General features: G+C 40.1%; 1 protein-coding gene across 1 annotated transcript in view; it reads right to left on the bottom strand.

The window, feature by feature from the left end:
• Positions 1 to 4097, bottom strand: part of kirrel3 (kirre like nephrin family adhesion molecule 3) — a 156509-nt gene extending 152412 nt beyond the window's left edge. The window contains exons 1-2 of the mRNA XM_022746322.1: positions 4032 to 4097; positions 3825 to 3892 (exon numbers count right to left, since the gene is read on the bottom strand). Of these exons, the coding sequence (XP_022602043.1) occupies positions 3825 to 3867 (43 nt within the window). The 5' untranslated portion in view covers positions 3868 to 3892; positions 4032 to 4097. The remainder of the gene's footprint in view (positions 1 to 3824; positions 3893 to 4031) is intronic.
• Positions 4098 to 18803: the final 14706 nt, after the last annotated feature.

Genomic DNA, 18803 nt, shown 5'->3' with positions numbered 1-18803 from the left:
GTTGTTAGTCATGCTGCTGGTGTTGAAAATACGACTGCAGGAAGAACACAGCTTATGACAACATGCAGGAAAAATGCTACATTGCTTTTAGCATACCGATAGAATGAGGATAAATCAATTAATTACCTCTGAGTTATTATGGTCGTAATCCATGAATTAGACAGCTGTGAGCCTTGCTTACAAATAACTATTCATAATAATGAGACTGAAAATTGGTATTTCTGTTTGAGTAGTGTTGTGCAATGTAATGGGCTGTATTTCTTTTTCTTTCTTTTTTTTTTCCTCCTTTGAAAAAGCGAGAATGATTTCTCCATCCATAAAAAATCCACACATCCAAACATGACATTGGAAAGACATTTAATTATACTTTGGTTGAGAAATATGTATCAAAGCCTGCCGCCCATGAAAAGCGGATTTAGAGTCGTCAGACAGCAGTTAATAGACAGCAGTAAATGAAATAGGGGCTGCTGGGGGTACTAAGACATGATTTCCAGGACTAAGAAACAGCTTAGTCTGGCTGGGTGGTGAAATCGGGAGTTCTGACACGAGATATATGAGGGGGTAATGAAGGCAAATGGGGGGGGGGGGGCAGGAGATTTTTAAGAAGATTGGGATTTCATTCCTGTGTAGCAGCACTGCCCCTAGTGGGCAAACCTTGAGCCAAGCGTAGCTCGACTACAACATTTAATTTCCCTGAGAAAAGTGAAACAAAAACCCAGACAGTTTGCATATTAATTTAACAAGGTGTCACTCAGAGAGAAAAAGGCAGAGAAAAAGAGACACAGAAGAAAAGAGGCGCAGAAAAAGGGACTGAGCCCATACACTTAACATTCCCAATGTGTGATTTTTCTCTAGCACATTTTCTTCAGAGTCTGGCACATTCAGTACAAGACTATTCTTAAACTGCCCTTCCTCCATTGGAACATCATGCTCTCACATATTTCACCCTTTCCCCCTGACAAAGGCCAGGGTTCTCAATCACACTGCATCTCCCAGCAAAAGAGAGAGAAAAAAACAACAAAGAAAAAAAAAAACACAACAGAGAGAGATAGGGAGAGAGAGCAAAAGAGGGACGGTTAGTCAGGGAGGGAGGGAGGGAAAAAATGTGCCGCTGCAAGGTGAGGAGTGAAATAAAGAGACCAGGAGCCAACTGAAGAATGTGAGAGCTGTTGGACACTGTATAGATTGGATAGGAGGAGGAATGGTGAGGAAGCGGTGCGAGGAGATGGACGAGGTTCTGGACAAGTTTGGCCTGAGGTGAATATGTTCCTGGAGACTGTCTCCCAAATCCTCCTGACTGGTGCTGTGTCATCTGTCACTGTCAGGAGAGGTGACAGCAAAAAAGAAAAGGTGTCCTAGATGCGGTAACGGCACTGCCAGGATGGAGAGCATCCCGCAACAGCTTTCCCTCTTCTTATTCTCCCTCTCCGTCAAGCTCGCACTCAACCATTTATTTTCGCAAAGTTGAGAGAAAAAAAACTGCACAGTGCCTCTGCATACGGACTGACTCTTCTCTCTGCTTTTCTCATGCTCATTCTTGCATTTTCACGCTCCCTTTCTTCCTCGCTCCCTCACAGGGTAGCTGTGTATAAGTATATGACTGCTATGACCACAACTCCCCTCTGTCCCCTTGTTCATAAAAACGAGATTGTTTTCCGCAGCTTTCTGCTGACACCGGCTCGGCACATAAACAGAGCCGTAATTTGTACAACAACAGTAAGCTACAGGGAAGCACTTTTTTCCCCCTAGAGGCATGCATAGAGAAGGTAGGTTGTTATCCCCTGTTTACCTGGCAGAGGGAAGCAGTATTTTATATTATGGTAATAACCAACTGTGCTGAAATGCACAGCAATCCCATCTCATTCCAGTTGTAGCAATCGCCTCATTCCAGCTGGTACTATCTGAAATATGTTGTTCCCAGAACTGGGGCCATGCCTGTGATGGTATGTGAATGAAAATGTGACGGTGACAGAATAAAAGTCCAAAACAAAGAGACATGCACGTCAATAATGTGTAATTTAACCAGGATATTACTCAAGCTATACACTTGTGAGAAATTAAATTACAGTGCAGTACAGATACACAGTGCTGTCATTTGCAGATACAAAACTTAGCAGATGCTGAGCAGAGTGGAGGAGAAGAAACTAATGACTGATCGTGTATTTCAGCATCACAATAAGCCAGATGGTGCACAAATACTTGACAGTGAAATCAGGGGAACAGAATATAGCAAAGCAGCAACATCAGGAGCAGTTACGGCATCCAGGGTACAGCGTCTGATGTTCTATAACTGCCCCGAAACAAACTCCATGACCTATAGAGAAAGCTTCCACTGCCCTGACTCTCAGCAGGGCAGTGGACTCCCTCACTCTCTGGGTCGACACAGTTTGTGGCACCATCCCGGGTCACACACAAGCAAAGGAAACAGACAGTAAAGCTCACAGCCTCTCTGGCAAAGATCTACACTTGTTAAAGCGCAGGCGAAGCTGAGATAGAATTAGAAGCTTCATCACTCCAGTCAGTTGCAAATTGGTCTGTCCTGATATCATTATTTTCTCTCTTTTTACAAGAAAAATGAGTCAGCAGAAAAGTATAATCACAGTAAATTGTTGTATTTGATGAGAAGTGTTTTTTCCCCCCTCTGTTATCAGCTATAAATCAACATGTGGAACAGGTGAATTCAGTGCCGTAGAAAATGATCTTGTTTACCAAGTTTCATTTGTTGCCGCTGTGTTAGCAGCGTGTTACCGACTTTGAGCTGTCAATTCCAAGACGATGCGTCAACAAACTGAGATCTCTGATTGGAGAAGACTGGCCTTTTCTGTGCAGTTTCTCAACTAAAGGTTACAACTCCCTCTGGGAAACTACCAAAGACACACACACACACACACACACACACACACACACAGATTCACAGACACATCCATTCATTCAGTCAATGCCCTCCTTAGAATGTAGTCCAGTGTGACGGGGTCAAACTTTGAAAAGGGGTGGCGGCTGTGTCGTTGACCCTGACCCCCTCACAGCGTAACCCAGGGAGCTCGTTGTGGACCAGGCATGACAAACATCCGCTGTCTGAGTCAGCCCTGTATGCATCCGTATATCACGCAGACACCACAGAGGTAGAGTTCTGCTGTACTTTACACTCCTCTATTGTTTTCCAAAGACAACCACCTGGTGGCAAGCAGGGGAAACAACTAATCCATCCTCGTTCTGTCCACAAACAGACTGTCTAGGAATAAAAAAATAACAGAAGATAGTGTCCACAGGGCTGGACCTGCCACGCTATACTCACGAGTCTGCCCTCTGAAGCATTTCACCGTTAACTTCTTCTCTCTCTTTTCTTTTGACCAGACCCCCCGTAGTTGGACTCAGCGGGGAAGGGCTGTCAGTTCAAAACAATGTGACTTAGGAGTGAACGCTTGACTGAACTGGACTAGGGTTAGAGGGCTTTTGTTTGTGTGTGTCTGTGACAGGAATATCAAAGCCACAAAGTAAGTATTCAACATGTCTGGTTTGAAAGCTATGAAAAACTACAGACAGAGAAAAGTGCAGGCTACAACTATTCACAGCTGCTTAACCTTAAGACGGCCACACTGACTCTTTCCTCTAATTTCCTCCTTTCTCGTTTGCATCAGACAGAACAGCGCACACGGGAGTGCCATATTATAAGCAGTAAAAAAAAAAAATACACAAATGGTAGCACAAGCTCAGACATCACAGCAAGAGATGAATTCAGAGACACAGTTCCCAGCCAGCAAGTCACATAGCAATCACAAGCACGCAAGATGTGATGAATAAGCAACTTAATCTGGAAAACTTACCATGTCTGGAGATCCACAGGAGCAGAAGGACCCAAGGGATCATGACTGGGGAGTGGAGAGGGCAAAACCTACAAAAAACAGTGGGCGAGTGTGAAATTGAAGTTGGCAGGCACAAACACATGCACGAGATGAGACAGTGCTCCTCTGTGCTGTTGGGGGGGGGGGGGGGGACGGATGCTACAGTCCCTCAGTGGTGTCTCCCTTTACCAGTGGAAGGCTGGTAGTCTGTCTCCGTTCTTTCTCTCCTTCTGCTTCTACTTCTTCTTCTTCTTCCTCTTCTTCTCTGTCTCTCTCTGTGTCTCTTTCCTCTGTGTGTCACTCTTCAGAGTTGTCCGTGGTCAGCTCTGCCTCACACGCTCTCTTGTTGGTGTGGTGCTTGTAGACTTTGTGCGTCTTCGCTGCTGAGTCTCAGCATTCACACGCTCACTCTTTCTCTCTCGCTCGCACGGTTTTCTCGTTGCCCATCCATTCTGAGTCTCTTCAGCCCTCACTTGCCCCCCCTCCTTCTCTTTCTCTCTCATGCGCTCTCTCTCTCTCTTGCTCAACCACTCACAGAGCAGACACAGTCAGGGGATAGAGCTCCTTAACTAGACTCCTCCCTCCCTCCCTCCATCCCTCTCTCTCTCTCTCTCTCTCTCTCTCTCTCACTGCCTCTCAGCCTGGCTGTCTGGGTGGCTGTGGCTGAGTGTGAGGCTGGGGGACTCGGGTCCTCACTCTGGGAATGAAAGCTGCCATGGGAGAAAGACAGAGGGTGCAGTTCCAATTAAAATGAGAATAGGAGCGACTTGGCCTCTATAGCTACAAATAACACAGACATCCAACAAAACAAAAAGGGCAGTTTCACCCCCCCCCAGTTACGACCCTGCCTCTTTATGGATTCTATGGGGGGCACTGAATTTTGAAATCTGTGAGCTGCCTTCCTTGAGAATGGATAAAGATCACATTAGCATTCAAGACCAAAGCTGTAGTATTCATTAGTTTTCAATTTTTATCAGGGGTGAATTAGATTCATAGTCACTCACTCAAGGAGCCATGATGCAAGACGTCATCAAATGCCCAAATGCACTGCATGCTTACTAACAAGGTTTCTGGGTTATGCATGTTAAATATTTAAAAAGGGGCATTTCTCTCTTCTTTTATGTTCCAGGTCAAGCAAGGTCCACGTATATCAGAGAGCCCTACATGTGTTGTCCTATAAAACCACTGTACTGTTAGTAAAAGAGAGATTAGTGGACAAATACAAAGTAGTAATTTTGGCATTTCTGCCCTTGAGATAGGACAAATTATTCATTTATTCCATTAAATAAATATAAATACAGTAATTTGTATCTTTGTACATGGGGGTGCATTCAGTACAAAGTGCAACTTTCCAATTTCATTTGAATCTCTCCAGGATTTTGAAAGTTTTAGGGAAAACAATATCAAGTCTGTCGTTCCTCCACTTCGGTCAAGACTGATGTATCTCAACAACTCTTGGACTGAAGGTCAGTAAACTTTTCACTCGTATTCACAGTGCGAATTATACAACAACAACAACAACAACAAACAAGCTAGATAGCTTGCTACTGCCATATTTACCTGCAGTGTCTGCGCGACGCACAGGTGGAGAGACGCACGAGGACGAAAGCCACTGATTGGAGAGAGGCAGGCTCAACTAACGTCATGGTTAAGAAATGGTATGGTCCATTCTAGGGGTGTCTGAAATCGTATTACAAGATTCTTCCTGGCATGAACTTGGGAAATATATTGCAATGTTTACAATTACGGGTAAGAATAATATATAGATGTTTAAAGCCCCCTGAACTGAACTGTTGTTTTTAGCTCTTTAGGGGAGGTCCAACTTCACCCCCCACCCCCCCACCCCCCACAGTTCCCTCCTGTTATTCGAACCCAGGCCTGAGTCATAGTCACCAAATAATGCATCCAACAGGTCAAAGTTTTATTTTATCCAGTGAAATCTTACATCTCACATCTACCAGATGGATTAGCATTAGATTTCATACAAACGTCCAATGAATGTTGACTTTCATTCTATCTCCAAGAGGTTCACATTTGTGGTTTTGGGTGAAACATCTTGACAACTTTTCAGGAGGAATCATTTTTGTGATCCTCAAATTTTCTTATCTACCATCATCATGCCAAAATTTCAATTTGTCCAACAGTTGACATGTAATACCATTCCCCTCCGTTGAGTGATATTAGCATGCTGAAACCAACATGCTAAAAACACCTGCTAAACATCAGCATGGTAGCATTTGGCTTAAAGCTGAAAGAAGCTGAAATGCTCTGTAATACTGAGGGGGATGGCAGAGCTGAGTGATAATTATATGTGGGTTCATCACTATGAGCAGGCTCTTTTCACGCAGAAGTAGCTTGTCATCTGATCCATTTTTGTATGTAAAATCATGGATTATAGCAACTTCAAATAATCAGGAACCAATAAAGCCTCTTAAATGAGTGGAAAACATCCTCTACAAAGACCTCACTTCTACTTCTCCTTTGCCTTAGTCCTTGAAGACGTCTTAGGACCTGGATGACTTTGGTAACATAGCTAGAAACTATAGGTGAGGTAATTAAACAATACATCATTACATCTTTTTCATAAAAGATAATTAACATTAAAATCTGGACTTGAGGGATACATCCTCTATTAATGTAAGATGTACAGTAATACCCAGTATCTCCAGATCAAAGCTCTGATAATGACGCAGTAAGCACCGCATGAGGGCCTATGTCTACTTCATATCAATTTAATCCATCCCTTTGACCTCCTAATCTAATCAAAGGGCCAGAGTATGACAGGTGGTCTTTTCATCAGTGCAACTAACAGCTACACACAAAAACAACCCCTCTGCGGCTGAACCAGAGGATAACAGATTTGCATTCTGCCTAAGAACATGATGAGTAGGGGCAAAGAATAACAATGGAGCTTATGTGCTTGAGGGGTGAGCAATGAGGGTAAACGAGGTAAACAGGCAAACAAATTTTTATGTTCAATACTCACAATCCTTTACTTTAGACTATAAACCCTTAGCCTGGATTACATTTTTTAAATGTCTGAAATATTTGGACACATTTGAGGATGATGAACTGAGCCATGACAGAAGCCATCTTGTTTATTGTGTAAGTTTAAATCAGACTCAATTTGAGGTAAAAAATAAAAAAAAATAAACAAATGAAAAGAACTCAAGGACATTTGCTCATACTTAATTAAAATGCATCTACTTTTTTTGTAGCTGCATCCTGCATCTCATTCATATGTTTGGTCATTTAAACCCAACTGCTACCTGGAACAAAACCAATGTTTTAATGTTTTTACAACTTGTGCATTGATAACAGATGCCTTAACAATAACTATTTAAGGCAGGGGGACCTCTAAATCTTAACTCTTGGCCAGTCTGAAAAAAAATGACACATACAAAAAGCAAAAAAAAAAAAAAAAAAAGAAAAAAAGAAAGAAAGAAAAAGGGAAAAAAATACAACCTCAACAACATTGTATTATAATGTCCTTACACAGGCAGAGGGGAAACATTAGAAGATGTGAGGTCTAGTAAAGCGCTCATACACTGTTAAACCCACAGTGCACCCACAGGGGGCATAATCTTAAATGACTTGGGAGACAGGGAGCTCTTCTTCTCAGGGTTTAAGAGCCTCTTTATACCAGTCATGACCATAATCCACAGTCAAAAGGACATGCTCAGGAGAAAGTGGAAGTGAGCTAAAACAAAAAGAAGATATAACATTTATCGGTCAGCGCTGCTTGTAAATCACCCATACTGTTAACTCCAGACCATCTCTATAATAGTGATGTGTTATAAAAGTTAGTTCAAGGTCATTCTGTACTGAACTTATAATTTATACTTTGTGTGCTTTATATTTATTCATAAGAAAAGCTTCTATTGCAAGGATGTCTTCTCTCATCTTAATAATCTGTGTTATTAGTACATTTCAAGTCAGTATTTTATTATTGGTATTAGATAGTTCTTAATTTGTGGCTTCCATCAACTGGAATTCTATTGTGTGTTAAAAACGAGTGAGGTACCTTCAGATTTTAGTGTGCATGGGGATTCAACTGTGACCATCGCTGCTGATCGCATCTGGTTTGATAAACTATAATATTCCCTCCTTCACACAAATGGTATCATCTTGTCTGTATTCCACAGTTGACATTTAAGGGCTGAACTTGGAATGATTCGCTAACAGAAATGTTTAACTTCAAATAATCCAAAACAAAGAGACCAAAAAGAAGTATTTGCCTGTAAAAGAGCTTTTGTATAACACTGTCAAACTCAAAACGGACAGTTAAAAAAAAAAAAAAAAAAAAAAAATCGATGCAGCACAACCACAGGTATTGTCTTTTATATTGCATGGATTTTTCTTCCTAGTCAAACTTGTAGTCTTCAGATCCAACCAATGCTGACCGAGACAATTCATCAGATTTCCTGCAGCAGCCTCTTTGTACCTACAACTGTTTTCACCTATGCAGTAGCACTCCCCAAAACAGACTTTGATGTGTAAAATTGGTGGAGTTGCCCTTTAAGGTTTCATGACCACCTCAACACCCAACCCCGTCTCCTAGAAACTACATTTGCATGCAACTAAACAACAACTTCAAATAGGATTTTTTTGTCAAATTTGTGATTTGCCAAATATATAAATTAAAAACATTCATTATTACATTTATAGAAAATGTAATCTGGTCGCAGTTTAATTGTATGGAACAATAATATGTGGAAGACAGGGGTGTCATAACATGTAAACCTACCACAAAAAATCAAGGGAACAGTTGAAAAAGAAATCATTGTATCAAAAACAAAAAATGTGTGGGGCTGCTTCACTGCTGCTTGCTTGTACTAGAACAATAAACCCCATACGTAAAGCCCTACGCAAATATCCATCCAATATAACATCAGTTTTGGTTTCACAGGGTTTAAAATGGCAAAAAGCCTGAATTTTATTAACACTCATCTGAAGCCCTCAAGCCAGGCCTTATCATTTAATGTAACTGAGCAACAAAGAAATATATGTGTATTATTAAAAGAGTAATGCTTATGTCGGCATTGTAACACCAGGATAACGGACTGCTTTTCATGTTAGACTGACTTTCAAGACACAGGATTATTCAAGGCAGCCAGAGGTTTCTTTTTAAGTGAGAAATGGCAATAAATCTTATTTATCCAGTACTTTCTCAAGCCTGCATTTCAAAGCTCAAGGAGCACATCTTGCAACTACACTGCAAAACAGCAGCTCCTAACTAATTTAATTAATCAGGCTGGGTTACAAAGTGACCTTTGAAACCCGAAGGCTTAAAAATTACCAGAACAGATTGAGAAGCAATCCAAAACTAAAGGCAGAGTGAAAAAGAATGCAATTTGGAAGACATGAGTAATGCTTCATGGCACTGAATGGTAAACTGTTGACAGAAGATGTAATATATAGCACGGAGAAAAATAAACAAACTTAATAATTAATTAAATTAATACATAAACTGTAACTTTTGTAACACTATGGCTGCCATGATGGGAAAAAAGGAGAGTTGAAGCTGTGCTGCTCGCCTTTTTAGTTCCATTCCACCCATGAAATCTTTTGCCTCCTCCCTTTTCCTGCACCAGATGAAATGCAAAGTCTTATCCTCATACTCAAAAAGTGACACATTAAGATGATGGACAGGCACTCTGTTTTTGAGCTAAATAGAAAGTGACACATCTGTTTATTTCTCTTGGGCCTGCACATCCGCTGTTGAGACACCGAAAGGTCTGAAACACTGCTATCTGCAGACGTGTGTGCGTCCCGGTGTTCATGTGTATGTTAAGTGTGTGTTACCATCAATTTGTATTTTGAAATTAGCAAATCAGCCAGTTGTCTTTCAAGGAAGGACATCCACTCAATCTTTGTCAGTCAGATGATTCCCCAGAGATGCTACATCTCTATATCCCTGGTGCCTCAGATTCTCATTCTAATCAAGTCTAGAAAGTGGCAGAGCAGAGGACCTAAATGAATGGAATTAAACAGTATGGCAAGGTGTTGAGAGGAGGCTAGAAGAATGACGACATTCTCATTTTCATCCACAGCACTTTTTAAGGCAAGGACACTCGCTTGGAGAAAAAGGAAGCTGATGGAATATTGTTCATTTAATTTGCATTTCATTTAGCATCAAATGGAAAACAAAGTGGACAGTTGTTATGATATTGTAATCTTAATCAAACAATTACTGTATATCATAGATTTACGAGTATATTCCCAGTTAACACATCTTCCTTCATGCTCTTAACTGATAGTTCCCATCTGACTGACATTAATGCCAGTTAGAATAAGAATAAAAAAAAAAAGCCTAAAGGACAAATTAATAGCAATTTTATGCATAGTGGAGACCATAAGCTCAGGGATCACTTTTTCCTGAACTGTACTCCTTTATCTGAATACTCTGTCCTTACTGATGTCTCACCTACATGAAAGATCACTTGCTCTCCTTGGGACAGAACTCTGCTGACTTTGCTGATATAAACTTAAGACGTAATTATGCTTTGAAATGAAGTGAAATTCGGGCTGCGGATGACTCAAAGAGGACGAGTGCAAGGTTCAACAGGAAGAATGAGATTACAACTAAAAACGTTGGGGCAACTAGAAATACAAACCTGCACCAAGCAGGTTTGTATTGCTTGATGAAATGTACATATCCTCCCATCAGAAATGACCAGAAATGTTATATTTCACACTGCATGTTGGATACATTTTGATCACAAACTGGGTGCTAGTGGACTAAGAACCCCAACTGTGAATCCTCACAGTTAGCAAGCTCGTTCACATCAAAGTCAACGCGGGCGCATCTTTGCAAACATGTACTTTTGTTGATCTAAAGTGAATTTTTTTTTTTTCCAAAGCAAGACCAGAGCCTGCTCAAGCCTGGAGCTCTTCTCTGACTCAGTCAAGTTCACACTGCTACAGGGCAGCTGGGTCATTTGACTCCCCGCCATTTGAATTGCATCTTAATTGCACCATGGAAATGAGCTTTTTACATGGTATGCAAAATAGCAGTATGGATTTGTTTGCCATGCTCAGCTGAAGACAAGTGAAGAGCAATGGTCAGCGGTGTGACCTCAAGAAAGCTTGTCAGGGGTCACGGGTCTTTGCATAAGTCAAGCTGGATTCCCTTCTTGATAGGGAAATGGGCGCATGTTGTTTTACATCTGACAGATCGAACATCGACATCTTCATTGCATGCATTACCTCTGCTGCTTCTGTTCCCTGGCATAGCGTGCGGTAAACAAAAGCAGTGTGTTGAACTATGGATTCCCCCTCAGGCTTGAAGAGGACTGTCCATATGTTAATCGTAGAGAGGTGAACACATCGCCTACAGGAAAACATTAAGCTAAAGAACAAAATTCCTGGATGTTACTGCCATTGTATTTCGTGTGTGAATTTATGAACCTGGGTTGTAGAGGTGCCTGGCATCATGGCTGTATTAGGAAAATGAATAGTGAGCTTAAATGAAAGAAAATAAAATATCAAATCAATAATAATTGTATTAATTTAAGCCTTCACATTTTAATCAGACTCAGAATTCCTTTATCAAAATATTTTTGAGCAGATAAACAAGTCAAGCCCATGTTTTTACAGTTCTATTTTTTATTAGGATTATTATTATTTTGGTTGCATACAGTCATGCACGGTGCTTTAGGGTACATCTCCAAAGGGAAGCATCCCAGTGGAGGACATGTTGGTCTGCACTGGGATAGCATAGACCTCGTAAAATACATAAAGCGCTGATGTTGTGCAGAAAAGAACATGAAAAAAAATGTGATGATTCAGCCCATTATTAGCCTACACTAATAATATTCAGCTAACCTACTGTAAGTGTTTTGCCAGTGGTCTTAATTGAAAATTCAGAATGAGCCGCAAAATCTGAGCCTCTCACACGCCCGAAGACAAGCCTTTACCGCCATAAACAAATTACTCTTGCGAAAAAGTGAAGCCCACACGAAAATTATATGCTTTAAATTTAAATGTATTTCAGACTACGGTACAACACAGACAGGTTTTTTTTAGATGTGATTCTCATGAAGTTAACCCTGTGAGTTGATCGAGAACCTCACTAATAATGCTGCACTCACCTGGTAAATTACTGCCATCGGGTGTGTTTCCTTTGCAAAGGTGTAACAGGTAAACAGTTAAGCATAAATTTTCCTAATGGTACATGTAAAAAATGTGTTTTGGTACATTACTTTTCTTTTGCAACATTGATTTGTGGTGGTAACTGCCTTGAATGGACAGTTACAATATAAATCTTGAATTTTTTGACTAATCAAAATTCAATTTCAATCAATTTGTTCTAGATATCAGCTGAGGCTGGTAAAATAAAGTTTATTTGTACTGCATTTATATTGATGTAAATATAAATTTATAAAGGTAAGGTAATTTATATTACATTTATAATGCATAATGCGCAGCTTTTTAACTTTTTGACAGATTACAAAATCTAAGCATTGTTTGCACTTAATCAATCCAGTACAACAATCCAGCTCAAATTACACAGCAGCTGGCGTTCTGGGGGGTCTCTGTGCTCAATAGTTGTTCAATAGTTGGGTTGTCGGCAGCTCTTGCTGTGGCCAATTAACACCATTCACACACAATCATCACAGATGTGTACACCTCACAGATGCCCATCTGATCCAATACCAAATTCACACAATAATTACTCACAGGCATACAGACAAAGCACTGCAGTACAATAAAACACTATTAATCAGTGCTGTTATGTACATTATTATCTTAATCAGCTGCACAGATGAGTGCATTAAACATGCACCATACTGATTCAACACCAGTGCACTGAATTTCAAAGACAACAATTGAAAACAAACAGTAACCAACGAGCAGCTGGAGACAATATGAAGCTGCTTTCCAAGCAAGAAAAGATATGTTCTTACTGTAACACAGATCAAAGTGCTTAGTTCTTATTCATCAGTGCCAGACTCGTATCAGTGATAACTACAGGGCATCATAGCTGAGTGGTGTTACACTTTTTGTTTTTGTTTTGTTTTGTTTTAATTACAAATTCCACCGTGACTACCTCTGTGGATGCTCCTGCACACATGGCAAACAATGGAACCCTGACAAGGTGTTTACATGCAGGAGTATCCAGGCTTTAAATCAGCTAGAAAATATGGGTTTCTCAAAACTAAAATAAGGCCTTATCCAAGTTTGTGAAACTAGGATATAATATTTATGTGCAACACAACCCAGGAAGTGGTATACTAGTGTGTATGCAAACATACTCAATATTTGGGAACCCAACATTTCCAAATTTTGTATTATGACAAGTTTTCACATTATCAGTGAATCAAAAACTTCAGAATTCCTCCAATATAAATATGTATTGATGTATTAAATTGCTTAAAGTGAAAATTTAAATGTCAATACTGTAGCAAAAGAGAATGGAGAGAGCAGAATCAGATGGTTGAGAATGCACTGCTAAGCATAGCAAAGCTAAAGTTTGCTATGGTGCATCAACAATAAACACGAGCTTGCTTAACTGTCAACCAAATAGGCCTACAGTTCATCCAGATTGAGATTTTTCCCGCTGTCTGACGCTTTCTCCACCTTCTTAAATGCTGCACCGATGATCACTCGGGTTCTGGTGAAACTCTAACAAAGAAAAGATTAATCAAGCTGTACACAAATACATCCAAGAGTCCAATAGCACATGTATTTCATCAAAGCAATGCTGATTGTGGAGATATTGTGTGATATCAATTTTAGCTTTGACACTGACACACCAAATAAAGCAGTCAGCACTGTGTTTCATAGCTGTCTGTTTGGGATTTGTTTTTCACATTTGTTCATGCTAGCAGTAGTACCTGTGTACACTCAACGTGCAGCCACGTATATTTGCTTTTAAACTTAGCTGCTCTTATTGTTTGGATTTAGTCTTTGGTGATGCTGCAAAAGGTTAATCATATTTTCAAAGTAAAAGCCTTCTCTCTAGTTTGATGGATGCCAAAGGTTTCTTTGGCAGCTGTGGAGAATCCTGTTAGATGGTGTTTGTGTTACACCTTAACCTCTTTTTCCAGTAAATCTATCTTTTGTTTGTACAGCTTCCCGGCATGAATACATTCTGCCAAGGAGATTTCAATATATAAAACATAAGGGAAAGACAATCTTCCGCTATCCATACACCTTTTATTTTGTTTCAAGAAACGAATCACACAACTGTTTTATTCGATGTATGCCCATATTAATGTGCATATTAATTTCCCCTTGTTTTACTATAACAATCATTCACTTATGTGTTTGTGTCCAGCTGTTGAACTCAGAGCACATGTTTAGCTTTGGTATGCAAACAGACATAAATAGTCTTTAAAACAGTAACAGCAATTATTCTCAGAAGAAAATTGTTAACTACAGCAGCAGACAGTGTTCAGACAGTGTGTAAGCAGTATGCAGTGATAATGCTTACTGCTTACAGCACAGTGCACAAAAGCGCAACTACAGAGAGCAGCCTGCAGCTGACTTCTTCAACCAGTTGCAATAAAGCATGCTAAAACTAATATGATGCCTTAATGCTGTTATAAAATATGCAGGAGTTAAGAAAAGGCAACAGTGAAATTGCTGGTCTTTAGCCAGGTACTTTAAGGCAGTGAGGGGAGGGGCGTTAACACAGAGGAGAGGGAGAGGGAGGCAGTGGCCTCAAACTGCAAGCAGTATATTCATTTCTGCTTATGCCTTAGTGAAAATGTAATTAGTTTCTCTGATGTTCGGATACTGGGTGCATCTGGTGCAATGGTCATGGAAGGGAAAAAACTGACATTTCCACAATATACAAGGTTGTGTAGCCCTAACATGTTGTCAGTTAGCATTAATTGCACCCTACATAATTACGTGTCATAAAAAGGATGAATAGTATTAAGGTAAATACTGTATGGCATTTAAATCAATATACCACTGTAAAATAATAATATAAATAACAATATCATTGTCTTCATTGCTGTAGCAGCTGTAGCATTAGGTTTGAAATCAGTTACTTTTTCTCCATGCAAATCCTATGGGTGTTAATCGGGCTATTTTCGTTGAATGAGAGCTTTATGTGGGTCAGACTGTGTTTTCCTTTCACAACCCTTGAACGCTGCTGTTGTGCTGCAGTCTTGATTAATGGCCCGGAGGGTGTTACACTGACCTGAGATGGAAATTGTTGATGGCTGATCGCTGTCAGAGACACAACAAAACACTACAATCCAAACAAAACACTGATTTCTTCTGCTGCTGTCATTTTTTTTTTTTCCAAAATCAAGTCAAACTAACCGCTCTCTGCAAAGCTCAGTGACGTTGGTGTGAATCAAAGGAACCAAGGCACCGCTCTTTGTAACACAGGAGGAATGTATTGTACATTGAACAATCTATGTGACCTATGGTGAAAGTCTCCATAGTGATTTGTTTACGAGGTTAGTCATTCCTTTTTTTAAAACCTTCATTTTAAAGGCAACAGCTCCTGTTTTTGGTCTAACCCAGAAATAATGATAAATATATGTGTATATGCACACATTATACTGTATGCATATACAAATATGGAATTTATCCTGCATCCTGTTTTTTCATTCATTATGCATTATGCTTGCTCCCTCTGTTCAACTTCAGTGTGCCTTTAAGAAATAATCAATGGCCATCACTATATTTCAAGTGCTGATGACTTATTCAAAAAGATGATTCTCCTCTCTCAACACATAAAGGGAAAAAAGAAAGACACTTTAGCTCTGAGTGACACTTCAATTAGCCTCTTGTCCTCCACTACTAATAATCAGATTGTGAGCCGTGTAAAGGACAAGGCAGGTCATTAAAATATCCTCAAAAACCTCTAGGCTGTAGATTTTGCTTGTATTTGCTGACAGCCATAGTGCCGCAGCAACCCACCCACCCCACCCCACCCCCCAAACCCCCAGCCCCCAGCATAGATGAAATAAAAGCTATCTTCCTGTAATTGCTGAGGAAAACAGATTCACCAGTGTCGGAAGCACTTTATGTGCCCTCTAATTTCGTTCAGCTCTTTCTTCAATTGCCAGCCCCCCTCGCTGGGGCCCTCATCTATCCCGTTCACTTCTCTTCAGTGTAATGTCGCTGAGGACCCAGGTAACCAAATTACGTAGGCACAGCGTTATGACAGTGTAATCAGACAACCACAGATTTGTTAAAATTATCTAACAATGTATGTCGACAGTGGAAAAGGAAAACTCCACGATTAGCTTGTGGTCTACATGCCACAATACAGACTTTTAATATATTGTATTCAACAAACTTACATAATTTGAATAAAATAAACCAGTATTTCAACATAAAAAAGATGTTATGTATTTACTCTGATGTCAGGCAAAACCATTTACTGAATTAACCTTCTCCAAGACCACTAGAATTACAATTACAGTTGATGCCCTAAAGTTACGGCTCAATGTTTGGTGTACTTTGTTATTCTGTGAAGCTCTATATTGTAACAGTTAGTACAGCGAAGTGTTCTGGAACAAAGGGAGAGTAATTATGAGTGACAGAACTGGGCTGTGTGTGATTCCTCATCTTCATTTGTGACGCCCGTCTTTGTCCTGTTGACTGGGCGTGAACAGAGGAGAAGCAGACCGACCGTTGAGTGTGAAGCCGTATTTGTCCAGACTCCGAGTCATTTCTTCAACACTGTTTGCATATTCGCCCACAAGCGCAGGAGGAAACTGTGCTGCGGATGCCAGCATGTGGACTTCAGTACTAAAAAAGCAACTAGTGATAAATATACAGTGGAAACCGGTATCCGTTAGACCTCTAACACAGTGTTTCCAAATATATAAGTATAAATAAGTGGTTGTTGTTACCTTTTAGGGTATAATGCTGGGATGCGGATGTGTTAACTAGCGTGTGTAATTGCTGGGTAATTTGCATATGTGTGCAACTAGTCCTTCCCTATCAAGTCTGATTTGTGATATGGCCGGACCATCAAGGAGCAGTAGGGAGTCTGTTCGCGTAAACTGGGGCAGATCTATCTCATCTACTCACTAGGAAGTCAAAAATGTGGTGGTCAGTGTTCATATGAGTCGGTCTAGATTTGCAGATTCCCACAGTAAATTGTTTCAAACTGATTTGCTCCCATGCATATAATGGTCACCACATGTCAAGCAGGCTCTGCTTTGCTGTGAGCACTTCAGTGATAACATCTCCTGTCAGAATTGTTCTTCACAATAGTACGGTCTTGCTGGACGGGCGCCCACAACTGAAGTTCTTGTGAAAAATCATCTTTGTGATAACAGGACTGACTGGTGGAAGGTTGCCAAGAAAGCTTTTTTTTTTTTTTTTTTTTTTAAGTTACCCATCCAGACTTCTGAAACTGGTCAGAGGATTTAAGGCTGTGTGTTGGACTTTATTGTGTTCTTCACAAGTCTTATCATGTTCTGAATGAATCACTACATCCTTCTGATCTCATTAAAACTTCTTGCTGTATCAAACTTTGCGGTAAAAATCATCAATATGATGCAGTTTCTTTAAGAATTCTTTCCCATGTGTTCAGTCAGATGAGGATTTCAGCACAATAAATTCCGATTCATTGATCAATACAAGTTGTCAGTGAAAACCCAACATGCTTTACAGGTTTGTCTTAATTTTTCAGGGACTCTTCTTTAAGTTTGAGACCTATCAATTCTTGCTCCCACACCTAAAGTTATACAGCATAATAATAATTGAAAAAAATAAGACTGATTTACATTTAAATCGAAAAATCACTATCTTTCTAATGATGTGCGCTAATCCACCTTCAACTATCATCCGAGGAGGTTAAATTGTGAAATATTACATGCAGTAGTCAGAGGATCCCATTCGTCGTGTGTCTCCTGGGACCTAAACCCTGTTCTTGGTAGTTTCTTTCCTTCTTTGAAGATAGGGGAGGAGGAGGAATAGAATTGGGAGGTGTGGCAGGGAGTTCACACAATCTCTTTTAGGTTCCCCTACACATTGCAAGACACAGTGAATTTAATACCTTCTTTTATCTGTTGTGCATGCAGCAGTGAAAGGGAGGAGCAGCAAATGTCAAGTCTTTATACTCAGGTAGTATTCACTGCGGTGTCTTTAGGCGCCTGGGTGATTTAATTCCAAGTGGATAGATGCGGTAGCTAATGGGGAAGTGTTTTTCGGTATGGATTTATAAAGACGTTTAAATGATTGTGATTCCTGCTAATTGGTTAATGTAGTTTAAAGCTGCCAACATTATATACCTATACATACATATTACAAGTAAAGTTTAGATAGTATGTCTTAATACTATTTACATGTCAAGCAACAGAAACTTGTTTTCCATTTTAATATGTTTAATATAATATATATAATATATATATATGTGTGTTTGTGTGTGTGTATCATGACATTCCTGCTACAGTCTGACATGCTGATAATTCACTAACATATCTACTTGCTGCTGCTGTTACATTTTGGTGGTTTTAGAGAAATCAGGAAGTAAACACACACCTCACTGGAGGACTTGCTTGTTGTGTCCTTTTGGTCTCGTTCCACTTGCTCTCTGTCAGATTGCCTAGCGATGATGTCATTTAGGCAACTGGCTCAAGAGAATCTTGGGAAGTGTAGGGAAACTCGATGGGCCATGATCCTGTAATTAACACTTGTGTCCACAGTGGCTGCTGTTCAGCAAATGTAACACAACAACAAAAGCACCTTGATGCTGGTGGCGGTGGAATGGCAGGGAGCTAAATACAGGGTGTTAGATTAGAAGAGCAGGGTGTTTGATACCTACACTGCTGTTAATGCATTTTAAAACGGCCAAATCCAAGCACACACTAAAACAAAAGAAGAATCGTTAATGTCTTATGCTGTGAACCATGGTGGTTCCCTGCCTTTTGCTAAAAGCATGCTGGGATAGATTCCCTCCAGAAAACCAGAAGGAAAGGAAAAATGGGTTTAGCAAACAGATGAATGAATAAATGGCTGACTTATTATTTGGTTGGG

This window comes from Seriola dumerili, unplaced genomic scaffold (assembly GCF_002260705.1).
Source record: "Seriola dumerili isolate Sdu_G_001 unplaced genomic scaffold, Sdu_1.0 BDQW01000102.1, whole genome shotgun sequence".
NCBI lineage: Eukaryota > Metazoa > Chordata > Actinopteri > Carangiformes > Carangidae > Seriola > Seriola dumerili.
This window is presented reverse-complemented; position numbering and strand designations above follow the sequence as displayed.